The sequence below is a fragment of the Prionailurus bengalensis genome, chromosome D1, assembly GCF_016509475.1.
Source record: "Prionailurus bengalensis isolate Pbe53 chromosome D1, Fcat_Pben_1.1_paternal_pri, whole genome shotgun sequence".
In the NCBI taxonomy this organism is placed as follows: Eukaryota; Metazoa; Chordata; class Mammalia; order Carnivora; family Felidae; genus Prionailurus; species Prionailurus bengalensis.
The window spans coordinates 21572962-21585771 of NC_057346.1; the positions used below are offsets into that span (position 1 = coordinate 21572962).

The following is a 12810-nucleotide window of genomic DNA, read 5'->3' on the forward strand; positions in this document are numbered from 1 at the left end:
TTAAAACTCTCCAAAACAGAGTTCTTTTTCTTAAGGGGCTTAAATCCAGGAAATGTTGTGCTACTTAATAAAGTTGTATTAAATAATACACAAATACTGTAAAATCTATCATTTACAAGGAGTGTAAAGGGTACAAAAGAAATCAACGTGCTAGAAAGTACAATATAGGCAGAGTTAATAAGGATAAATCCAAAATAACCTTCAAGTGTAATTTTGTGGAAATAAGAAATGTAATTTGATGGGTAGAAACAGAGAGATTATTCTAAGGTAACAGAGCCTTCCTAATTTACTAATACTTATTAAATTACATTAAATTAAATGTCTTACATGTGCAAAAAAATCAAGCAATGTAAAGTAAGTAATATACCAAAGTTCTTGGGACACTGGGTTGGCTCAGTCGGTTAAGCATCTGACTTCAGCTCAGGTCATGATCTCATGGTTTTGTCAGTGCAGAGCCTGCTTCAGATCCTCTGTCCTCCTCTCTCTGCACCCCCTTCTCAAAAATAAACATTTAAAAAATATATATACCAAAGTTCTCTTGTTGCATGGACTCCTCTGTAATCTTGCAACATTAACAAGACTGTCTGCATTTTTGTTTTTATTTGAGAGAGAGAGAGAGAGAGAGAGAGAGAGCGCGCTGGAGTTGGGGAGAGGGGATGAGGGAGAGAGAGGCAGATTCCTAAGCAGGCTCACATGGGGCTCGAGCCCACAACCTGTCATGACCTGAGCCGAAATCAAGAGTCGGATGCTCCACTTACTGAGCCACCCAGGCACCCCAAGACTGTCTGCAATTTCTAAAGACCTCTCTGGAAAGGAAAGCCACATACTCATTCAGTGATGTGCCCCAATATTTTACAAACTTTTCTTTCAGGAATTTCATTCTGCTAGCTAGCTGAAATCAAGAGGCAATGTGGTATCCTGGGAGAAAGCCCTAGCTAGGCTTAGAAGTCTAAAGATCTGGCTCTGGTCATACACTCTTGGACAAGTCACTAAATTGTCTTTTCCTGGAAATGTCTCCTCTATAAAAGGACTAGATGAAACCAAATGTTGTTAAATTCAATGAATACTTTTTGAATCTTATTTTACTTAGCACAATGGCAGCTAATGTCTTGAAATATTCATTTTCCTTTCTGTAATGGAAAAACTCAGTGTTTTCCTTCCCATGCAGGGAAAAACCCAGTTCTTCCCTACTGTGTGTTTTTCTCCTATGAGTCTCCTTTACTATTCACACAGAACACTTCACTTCTGACATTTCTGGTCACCAAATGTGTGTGGGGGGTGGTGGTGGTTTCCCCATAAGAACAGGCAAGTCTCCACAACACCAGCTGGGTGCCCCACAATTTTAACTCAATTCTGACACTATCTACCGGGAGATAGTGTCAAATCCCACAGGTTAGCGGCTCTGTCCCACAAGAACTGCTCCAGACCCTGCCCCGACCCCCCCCCCCCCAACACACATTCTTCAGATGCCAGTCACAAGCCCAGGTTATCACCTATACTTCTGAGCAACTGACTATAGATCAGAGGATCCAAAGATCCTCTTTGATTAATTTGCCACAGTGGCTCACAGAGCTCAGGGAAACACTGACTTAGTTTACGTGTTTATTAAAGGACACAGATGAACATCCAGATGGAAGAGATTCAGGGCAAGGTGTGTGGGAAGGGCCCCCAAGCTTCCATGCTCTGTTCAGGCACAGCGCTCTTTTACTACCTCGTGTTTACTACCCTAAAACCTCTCCAAACCCTGTACTTTGGGGGGACCTTCTGGAGGTTCCATCACATGTTTGATCATTATATCCATTTTCAGCCCTTTTCCCTTCTCAAGAGAATGGAGGACAGGGCTGAAGATTCCAAGTTTCTAATCATAGCTTAGTCTTTCCGGTGACCAGCCCACATCCAGGAACTATTCAGGAGCCCACCCAGAGATACCTCATTGGAACAAAGGACACTCCTATCACAGAGGAAATTACAAGGGTGTCAGGAGTTCTGTGCCAGGAACTGGGGGCAGAGAGCAGTATATATATTTTCTATTATATCACACTTCCCTTTTGAAACACATCACCTGTCTAATTTTCCTTCAACTTCTGGCCACTTCTCAGTTTTCCTTCTAGAGCTAAATACTGATATTCCACACAGTTCTATCCTCAATCTCCTCTTGGCATTCTATTTATGCTCTCCAAAAGACCTTGTCCACTCCCATGACTGAAATCACCCTCTGCTGTTGACTTCCAAATTTGTATTTCTATTCATATCTGAACACCCAACAGACACCAAAAATTCAACACATTCAAAAGTTATATCACTACCTTTCCTCAAAAACTTTCTCTTCCTATATTCCCTATCTTAATAAATGACACTTTTGGGCTTTTGGGCACCCAGTTAAAAAAAATGACCCAACTAACTCATAAAGGAAAAAGAAATCATACTGTCGTCAAACATTGCTTTACAGAAGAAAATAGAGTAATAGATTTCAGATATTCAAAAAATTAAAATGTGAACCATGGATGGTTTAATGTATAGCCAAACTAACTTCAAATATAAAAGCTGTAGACACATTGCCATTAACTGATAAAAACTTAGGGATCTTGTTGCCATGAGCTCTTCCTAAGAAATCTGGTAGACAAAAAGGTCTAAATAACCAAAATATTGGACAGACATCAGTAGCATTTAATATTTATTTGCTTGTACATCTAAAAATAGTGGTTTCCAGGAGCTGAAGGGTGAGGGAAATGAGGAGACATTGGTCAAAGAGCCAATTATAAGATGAATAAGTTCTGGGGATCTAATGTACAGCATGGTGGCTATTGTTAATAATAATATATTGTATATGTGAAATCCACTAAGAGAATAAATCTTAACTGTTATCACCACTAAAACAAAAGTGGTAACTATGTGAGGTAATGGATATGTGAATCAGCTTGATTGTAGTGATCACAATATAAACATATATCAACTTATATTGTACACCTAAAATATATTGTACAACATAAATATGTATAATTACTTGTCAATCATACTTCAGTAAATTTGGGGAAAAAATAAAATATAATAATCAAAATAAGTTTAATTATTTTTAAAAAATGAAACCTTCTGTTTCAATTTATAAAAAAAAAAGTTAACTAAAATTAAAGAGGTTTCTTTTTTAGCATATCCAGTGAATTTGGTTTTGGAGAAATGTTCAGTGTAGAAAGATGTGAAATAAAGCCTTTTATAATAAAAATGTAAATACAGTTCATGGTACACAATGACAAAAAACTAGTGATAAATACTGACCATGTTGGTGGTGACAGGGACAAAAGTGATGATGTTAGTGAAGATGAGGATAATATTGATGGTAATGATCAGTGTGGTCATGGTGATAACGATGATGATGATGATGAAACTAAAAATGTTCCAGTGCTGACAGTTGGCACCAAGCTTCCCAGGCTGCAGGATAAGTCCCTCAACAGAAGAAAAATTAACACACGTGGGAGATGTCATTCATAGTACAAAGTGTAAACCCAAAGACTAATTGCCTTCAATGAGGACCAAGTCTCTGGAGCGGCCATATCCCAGGAGAGGTTCTGCCTATATAAAAATATACCCAACACTCCCCAACTCAGTGACCCATTTTTATGAATATGTTGGCCCCTTTGACTGGAAATAGATTTAAATCTGGTGCCTTTCTGTTTTCTGATACTTCTTAATTGCTGAAAACAAAGTACCACCTAAGATTTCCACCCAACAGTGTTGCAGTTTTCATCAAGCCAGGTATTCAATTATTTTTTTTAATTTTTTTTACATGTATTTATTTCTGAGAGACAGAGACAGAACACAAGTGAGGGAGGGCAGAGAGAGAATGAGACACATAATCCAAAGCAGGCTCCACGCTCTGAGCTGTCAGCACCAAGCCCGATGTGGAGCTCATCTGTGAGATCATGACCTGAGCCGAAGTCAGACACTTAACCGACTCAGCCACCCAGGCACCCCAAGGCATTCAATTATAATTTTAAAGCAATTATGTAAGATGTGAACAAAATATCTTCCATTAATTTGCATTTGTAATGCAGAGCTTTTTATATATATATACTATTTCCAATCATATATCCCCCTTCTCAAAGTGCTTTTTCCCCACTTGTAAAGGAAATAGAGTTGTCTAGGTAATTCTCAGTGTTGTCATTAGCAACAAGTCTGCGCTTCTGATAAAACTGGTCACCTGATAAAACTACTGGTAAGATTTTAACATCAAGAAATTCGTGGATCATGTATATGTTAGCTAGAAGATAACAGGAATAAAACTTAGATTTCTGTTGCCCACAGTTTTCTATATAATTGGAAGGTGTTCTCATCAAGAGGCAAAAACAAACACTGCCTCATAGCAACATTCTGTTTTATACCCAACTTTGATTCCTGGTATTGATATATTTAAAGTGGATTTTCTGTTTCTTATCATTTTAGGAGAGTCATATTCGATGGATGGGGATATGTTAGATAGCTTAGCTATGTTAGCTATATTGTCATTATCTAAGTGAAATTTATCTCTTTTTAAAAAATTAAAACACAGTTCAAAATTCTTGCTGTTATTAGTGACAAAGAAGTTATCTCACTGCCAGTAATTTAAAATATAAAGTTTATGATAATGCAGACTTCCTTATCTTCAATATCACAACAAGCACAATATTATTACTATTGCTGATCAAGTGGGTTAAAGTCTTTTAATGTTCTATGAGAAAACAGGTTATAAAACAACATATACTCTACTTGCTAGAAGGGATGCTACCTGATTCATGAACCATTTAATAAAGCCAATTAGATCTTTTAAAAAATGTATGGTATGCTAACTTTGAGTTTAAAAATGCATGTATATTTATACCTATGTATATAAATGCGTACATGCATAAAAAAGATCTGGTAGAATACGCATTACAATTTTAGATTCTTGGTAGTTGGAATATAATTATTTTTGCCTGTCTGTATGTTTACTTTCTTATAATGCAAATATATTTTGTAATTTAAAAAGAGATTCTGGTAATATAGCAATAATATCCCTTCTTGGCCTTAATGTATTAAATTAAGTTTACTTAAATATAAAAGTAAAGTGAAGTGCCACAGAAAGACAGCATGGCATGGTGGAGGACAACAGACGGATGGTCACAAATCCTGGGTTCTAGACCAGTTCTACTTTCTACCATTGTATAACCTTGGGTAAATTGTGCAACTTCTTGAGTATCAGTTTCCTAGAGCAGGGATTGGCAAACGTTTCCAGAAAGGACCAGATAGTATAGATATTAGGCGGTGCAGTGCACAGGATCTCTGTTGCCACTACTCTGCTGTGCCACTTGAACAGGAAGACAGCATCAACAAGGCATAGAGGAATGGGCGTGGCTTTGTTCCAATGAAACTTTCCAACAAATACAGTCAGTGGGCTGGATCTGGCTGAACTTGCGGACCCCTGTCCTGGCAAACAGATAATATAATGTAGCATCCCTCTTTTCTTTTCCTGTGTTCTCCTCATACTAAGAAATGAAGAGTGAACCCCAATACTGTGAGGCCAAAATATTGCCTAGAGCCATAGCTTCACAGACTTATAAGACGACAAAGCAGAGGAGAAGGAAAAGCACAGATTTAGAGATAGCAGAATGCATTTTTAATTTCAAGTCACCACTAGTAAGTTCTGTGAACTTTGAGGAAGTCTTAAAATCTCAGCCCTTCAGTTCCCTATTACTAAAGTGGGAATAATAATTCCTCTTCTAAATACATTCCCAATCCTCCTAAGGATTTTTAGGAATAGTATCTGAGACTAGTCTCTGAAAGAAATGTGTACACAATAAAAGGTTTACAACAATGTCAGTAACTATTTGAGGAGGAAATTAAATTAGCAAGGATATAATTTTTTTTCAGCTTAGAAATGCATGTCAGAGATAAAATGTCTATAAATATCATACCCTATATACATTCTGGGTCATGCCACTTGGATAGCACCTTCATTATTTGTGTATTTCATCTTTATGAGGACAATAGGGCCATGGTTTGATATTATAATCTGATGCTTTAATGAATACTAAGAGATATTAACCACCTATTATAGGCAATGCTACAATGCTAGGGACTGTGCACTGTGAGGCACATATTATTATTATTCCCAGTCTACAGACAAGAATGCTTACAAGTAACACGGTTACATAACTTGCTTAAGATCACATGGTCAAAGTCAGAGTTGGAATTTAACCCAGTCCTGTTTGACTTCTGAGTCTACACCTTTAACTACCACATTAAATGTCAAATATAACATTTTAACATTCAGGGCACCTGGGTGGCTCAGTCTGTTGAGCTTAAGACTCTTGATTTCGGACTCTGGTCATGATCCCTGGGTCGTGGGATGGAGCCCCACGTTGAGCCCCGCATCAGGCTCTGTGCAGAGCATGGAGCCTGCTTGAGATTCTCTCTCTCTCTCTCTCTCTCTCTCTCTCTCTCTCTCTCTCTCCCCCATCTCTCTTCCCCCCAGCAACATGCTCTCTCTCTTTCTCTCCCTCTCTACCCCTCTCCACCATTCACGCTTTCTCTTTCTCTCAAAATAATATATATATGAGCACAGTTGTGCTTCTTGACATAAAAATATGATCTGTCTTAAGACCACCAATAAAAATATGTAAGAGAACACAGTACCTTAATCAGTTTTTATCTTTAAAAATAATGCACGCTACTCAAAGGTCAATAATAAAAACTAACACTTATTGCCCCAAGCATCCCTGAGCCCAGCTCTGCTGTCCAGAGGAAACAGCTTTCAAATCTTGTATCTGTTTCCTTGGGTATTTACCTGTGTGTTTGTTTATTATGCTTGCAGTTCTCTTTGAGGATTTCATGATATTTTAGACATTCTTAATAGTCTATAATAGGACCTAACTCAATAGTTATTGATAAGTATTTGTTGAATGCATAACTTCTATTTAGATGCAGATTTGTCTTACACTCCCCCACCCCAATTCCTTTCCATATTCTCCCAGTTATAATACAATTATTTATCCTCGGTGCTTAATGTCAACAGTATTAGAACTCTGGCAGTGCAGACTTTATTATCATGCAGAATGAACCATCACTGCAGAATCAAATATTGTACTTTTCATTGTTCCTTTATTTGTACTACTTGTAATTTTTCCAGGAATTGTAATCATTGACCAATTCTAGGTATCTCTCCTTTGTATTTTCAGATGCTCCAGGGGCACCTGGGTGGCTCAGTCAGTTAAGTGTCTGACTTCAGCTCAGGTCATGATCTCAAGGTTCGTGAGTTCAAGCCCTATATCGGGCTGTGTGCTGACAGCTCAGAGGCTGGAGCCTGCTTCAGCTTCTGTGTCTCCCTCTCTCTCTGCCCCTCCCCCACTCATGCTCTGTCTTGCTCTCTTCAAAAATAAATAAACATCTAAAAAAATGTATATTTTCAGATGCTCCATAGTATGTGTCAAGTACTCCCTAATATAATATTCCAAATGTCCAAATATTTGAGACAGTCTACCAATTTCATTTCTCTCCTGGAGGCCTCTATCCTCTGTCCTTTCTGGACTCACTCCCCAGACCTGACGTATGGCTGTCAACCTAGAGTTTCCTTTGCTTCTCTCCTGTGTCTTGTCCCCTCTATCTTAGAGACAGTAAGATCTTATCTTCTAGTATTTTCACTGAGAGTCCAATAATAGTATCCTCATCTCATTTCTGCTCCTTTATAGGCTGTGTGATTCCATCTCTCTGTCTCTTGCCTATTTTCAAAGACCAGCTTTAGTTTCACTGATTTCTTTTTACTGTTTGTCTGTTTCCTTATTGCATTGAATTCCATGCTTATCTACATGGTTTTCTTCATTCTGAATCATTTTAGTAGTTTATTAAGGTGGGAGCATAGATTACTGATGTTAGAATTTCCTTTTGTTCTAAAATAATCATTTAATGCCAAGTTTCCTTATTAACATTTTTTTTGGCAGAATTTAAAAATTTTGATTACTGTGTCTTCATGTTCATTCAGTTCACATGTAACTTAGAGTGTGACTTCTTTTTGGCCTGTGTGTTATTTAGAAGTAGGCTTTTTAATTTTTGAATATTCAAAGATTTTCCAGATATCTTACTGTAGATTATTTATAGTTTGTATTTGTTGTGGTGAAGGGTACATACTCATTATGATTTCAACCTTTTAAAGGTATGATGGTTTGTTTTATTCCCCGGAATAGTTTTTATCTCAAAATATGTTCCATGTGCACCTAAAAGATTAGATATTCTGCTACTTCTTGGTGGAGTGTTCTAAAAATGTCAATTTGTGGATATTTCCTATGTCCTTATTAATTTTTCTACTACTTTTATCAATTAATGAAAGAGGAATATTGCAGTCTCCAACTAATAGTGGACTTGTCTATTTTTCCTTCCAGTTCTGTCAGTTTTGGTTCATGTATTTTGAAACTATTAATACATGAATTTATTTAGGAGTATTATGAATTGATTCCTTTATCATTGTGAAATATTCCTCCTTATTTTTAGTAACAATCCTTCCTTTGAAGTCTACTTTGCTTAATGCTGATATAGTCACTCCAACTTCCTTTTGATCGATGTTTTCACAGTACATCTTTTCCCATCCTTCTAGTTTTAGCTGTTTTTGTCTTTATATTTTAAGTGGATTTCTTGGGAAAGCATACAATTGAGTAATGCCCTTTATCCAATCTGACAATCTCTGCACTTTAATTGGTATATTTAAACCATTAACATTTATTTCAATCACTAGGTCGAGTTTTTTTTCTTATGTTGTATTTATTTTTGAGACAGAGAGAGACAGAGCATGAGCAGGGGAGGGGCAGAGAGAGAGCAAGACACAGAATCTGAAGCAGGCTTCAGACTCTGAGCTGTCAGCACAGAGCCCAATGCGGGGCTCGAACTCACGAACCGTGAGATCATGACCTGAGCCAAAGTCGGATGCTCAACCGACTGAGCCACCCAGGCGCCCCTCACTAGGTTGAGTTTAAATCTTTCATCCTTGCTATAGGTTTTCTACTTCTTTCAGTTGTCATTTATTCCATTTGTTTTTCTTCTTGCCTTCTTTTGGAATAATTGAAGTTTTGTTGATGATTTGATTTTATCTCCACTATTGGCTTGTTAGCTATAGCTCTTTTTTTATTATTTAGTTTCTGTCCTAGATTTTACAATATTTGGGCACTCTGGTGGCTCAGTTGGTTAAGCGTCCAACTCTTAATTTTGACTCAGGTCATGATCTCACAGTTGTGAGATCAAGCCCCACGTCAGACTCTGTGCTGAGCATGGAGCCTGATGGAGATTCTCCCTCTCCCTTTGCCCCCCCCCCCCCACATTCACTGTCTTACTATCTCACTCTTACTAAATAAATAAATAAATAAATATTTTTAAAATACAATATTTATCCTTTCTGGATTTTCCCCACCTGGAGTATAGAATGGAAAATTCCTACAGGAGATAAGCTGGTACAATCATTGGCTCATGCTGTTTATTTCCCTCCTTTCAGGAATCAATTTAGTGCTCCCTGTTGTCAGCTATCTGGAAAATATAGTTTCATATCCCTTGTCTGGTTTTCTAATTGTTTATGGTGAAACACAAAGTAGAAGTTTTTCCTTCATGTATGGAAATACAAGTCCACTTGCTAACTTTTAACTATTTGTTATGACTATGTTGTGAAATTCTTCAGATTTAAAACATAGATAAATAGACAGATATACAAATAGATATCTTCTTCAATCACATAGAACTTTTTTTTACTCACCCATAAGTTGAAATCATAAAAACTAAGGATTAGAGTTGTTTTAAGATCATTTCATCTATTGATCAATCTTGTTTAGAACTTGGGAAATTTTAGCCAGTGTGAGGCAAGTGATTTTCCAGGGGCTTACACTTACCACTTGATAATTACTCAACAGAGCCAACCAAATTACTTCTGGCAAACAAGTTATCAGAAGAAGAATACTATCTTCTCTTATAAATTATGTTTTCCTCTGCTTTTTCTTATTGGATATAAAGGAGAAATGAAGAAAACTCATCACAAGATGATGCAACACCCCATGACAGGAGTTGCTTCTCCAGACCGGCTTTAAACTGCCATTTTGACTTGGAAGGAATACCAAGATTCCTTCCAAGAAACCTCTTGGACATCTACATATAATTGCCATCAGCTAAAAATTTTCTCAGCATTAATCATAGGTTGACTCTAAAAACAAACAATAAGTAGTAATTTGGAAATCAACAACATAGAAATAGAAACATGGTGAAGCAATAAGACACATTATTTTAGAGGATACACGAAGTGGCCAAGGATGGGCTGACCACCAAGGATAAAGGATTTAGGGCTATGCAAAACGGGGGAGAAGGGAAAGTGTCCGTCTTACACACAAATTGTTTTGCTCTCTACCGTTAAGAGTCCCAAATTATTCTAGTTTCAATAAACACAAAACTTTAAAAAAAACTTTTTTTTTTTTACTTTCTGTAGTTGAACTTTGCTGCCTTCCCAGAAATGTAGAGCTCAATGATAAAAAATGCATTCTGATCAATAAATCAGAACTAGTATAGGTAGGAACCTGACATCATTATTTTTTAAAGCTCCCAAAGTGATTATTGTGTGTAGCCAGAACTAAGTACCCTAAGACCTCAAGTTCAATGACAAATTAGGACAAATTCCAGCTGCTTAACAAAAATCTACACTTATACAGCAACTAAATATTTGGAAAATATTTCCACATGTATTCTATTATTTTTTAAACTACAGGAATTGATAAAATAACTCTATTTATTTCTCAAATGTGGAGATTGAATTTCATCACTCAGTAATTGGTAGAGCTTTACCATCTCATATTACCTGGATTTGAGATAAATTAGCAACATGTTTTCATTTTATGGGTAATATTTTGTGATCTCATCAATGACAAGCGAAATTCTCTTTCTGGGGCAAAACTCACCTCAAAACCCATAAATAAAACATACTTCTAATTATTACCACGGTACTTGAGGAACATAAAAGTGGTAAAAACTCTAGGGGTAACCCCTTTTTTGCCATTTTCGTGTCCTCTAAAGCATGGCAAAATTGTTTGAATCCTAGAAAACATTGAGTAAGGAGACAACCCAGAAAGCGTTAAGACCATTACTCAGGATGGATGCTGGTGACTAGCCTCATCAGAAAAACTCATGTATAGTCTTTCATGGGCTCTTCTCTCCCATCCCCACAGGGCTCCCAATCACAGGGGAATGGCTGCTGAAAATCACTCTACAGTGACCGAGTTTATTCTCAGGGGATTGACAAATCGGCCAGAGCTCCAGCTCCCCCTCTTCCTCCTCTTCCTTGGGATCTACTTGGTCACCATCATAGGGAACCTGGGCATGTTCACGCTGATTTGTCTGAATGCTCAGCTTCACACCCCCATGTACTACTTCCTCAGCAATCTGTCCCTTGTGGATCTCTGCTACTCCTCTGTCATTACCCCGAAAATGCTGGTGAACTTTGTGTCAGAGAAGAACATCATCTCCTATGCGGGGTGCATGTCACAGCTCTACTTCTTCCTTGTGTTTGTCATTGGTGAGTGTTACATGTTGACAGTGATGGCCTATGACCGCTATGTCGCCATCTGCAGCCCGTTGCTCTACCATGTCATCATGTCTCCTCAAGTGTGTTCCCTGCTGGTGTCTGTGGTCTATGCCATGGGATTTATTGGTGCAACAATAGAGACTGGCCTGATGTTAAAACTGTCCTACTGTGAGCTCCTCATCAGCCATTACTTCTGTGACATCCTCCCTCTCATAAAGCTCTCCTGCTCTAGCACCTATCATATTGAGATGACAGTGTTCTTTTTGGCTGGATTCAACATCATAGCCACCAGCTTAACAGTCCTTGTTTCCTACGTCTTCATCCTCTCCAGCATCCTCCACATCAGCACCACACAGGGAAGATCCAAAGCTTTCAGCACCTGCAGCTCCCACCTTGCAGCTGTGGGAATGTTCTATGGATCTACTGCATTCATGTACTTAAAACCCTCCACGGCCAGTTCTGTGGCCAAGGAGAATGTGGCCTCCGTGTTCTACACCACGGTGATCCCCATGCTGAACCCCCTGATCTATAGCTTGAGGAATAAGGAGGTAAAGGCTGCCGTGCAGAAAACACTGAGGAGAATACTCTTCAGATGCAAATGTCATCATTCTTCCTCAGGTTGAAAATTGGGAGAAATGTAGGGGAGAAACCCTCTAAAAATGTAAACATATGTGAATGGAGAACCACCACTTCTCAACATGATTCATTGGATTTATTCACTGATTTTTTTCCTCCTTCCTTTCTCCTTCTCACATCTCTCATGTCCTACTCTGCTTGATTATGATTTCAAGTTCATATTTTCTTCCATTTGGGATCATTTAAAAAAATTTTGTTTATCCTTCACCCTCTGGTAAACCTGTTCTTTATCTTGATTACAATATAACATAAATTTAAAACTTTCAGCAATGAATCTAAGAGAGAGCTGTTCATTGACTTATCACCTTCTATAGAAAAAAATATTACCCAAACTAATAGTAATTTGCACTTGGAAGTGCATAAGACAAATGGAGATGAATTTGAAAGTCATCAAGAAATAGCAAATAACCTCTTTTAGACCAGATTGTTCCCTCTATTCTCTCTCTCATTATGTGGGTTACCACTTACTTATTCCTGCCAAGATTGCTTACGTGGTCCCTTCACTCAGTTACCGCCATCATCATATCGTCATCACATCTAACATTTATGGAATGCTAGCCAATCTACTAAGTTTTACTTAATTATCTCATTTTCTCAGATGAAGAAACTGATGTAAAGACATTAAG

At 37.7% G+C, this 12810-nt stretch overlaps 1 protein-coding gene across 1 annotated transcript; it reads left to right on the forward strand.

The window, feature by feature from the left end:
• The first annotated feature begins 11211 nt into the window (after nt 1–11211).
• LOC122482521 (olfactory receptor 151) lies at nt 11212–12171 on the forward strand. The gene has a single exon (XM_043578843.1). The coding sequence runs from the start codon at nt 11212–11214 to the stop codon at nt 12169–12171; it is 960 nt and encodes a 319-aa protein (XP_043434778.1).
• Nucleotides 12172–12810: the final 639 nt, after the last annotated feature.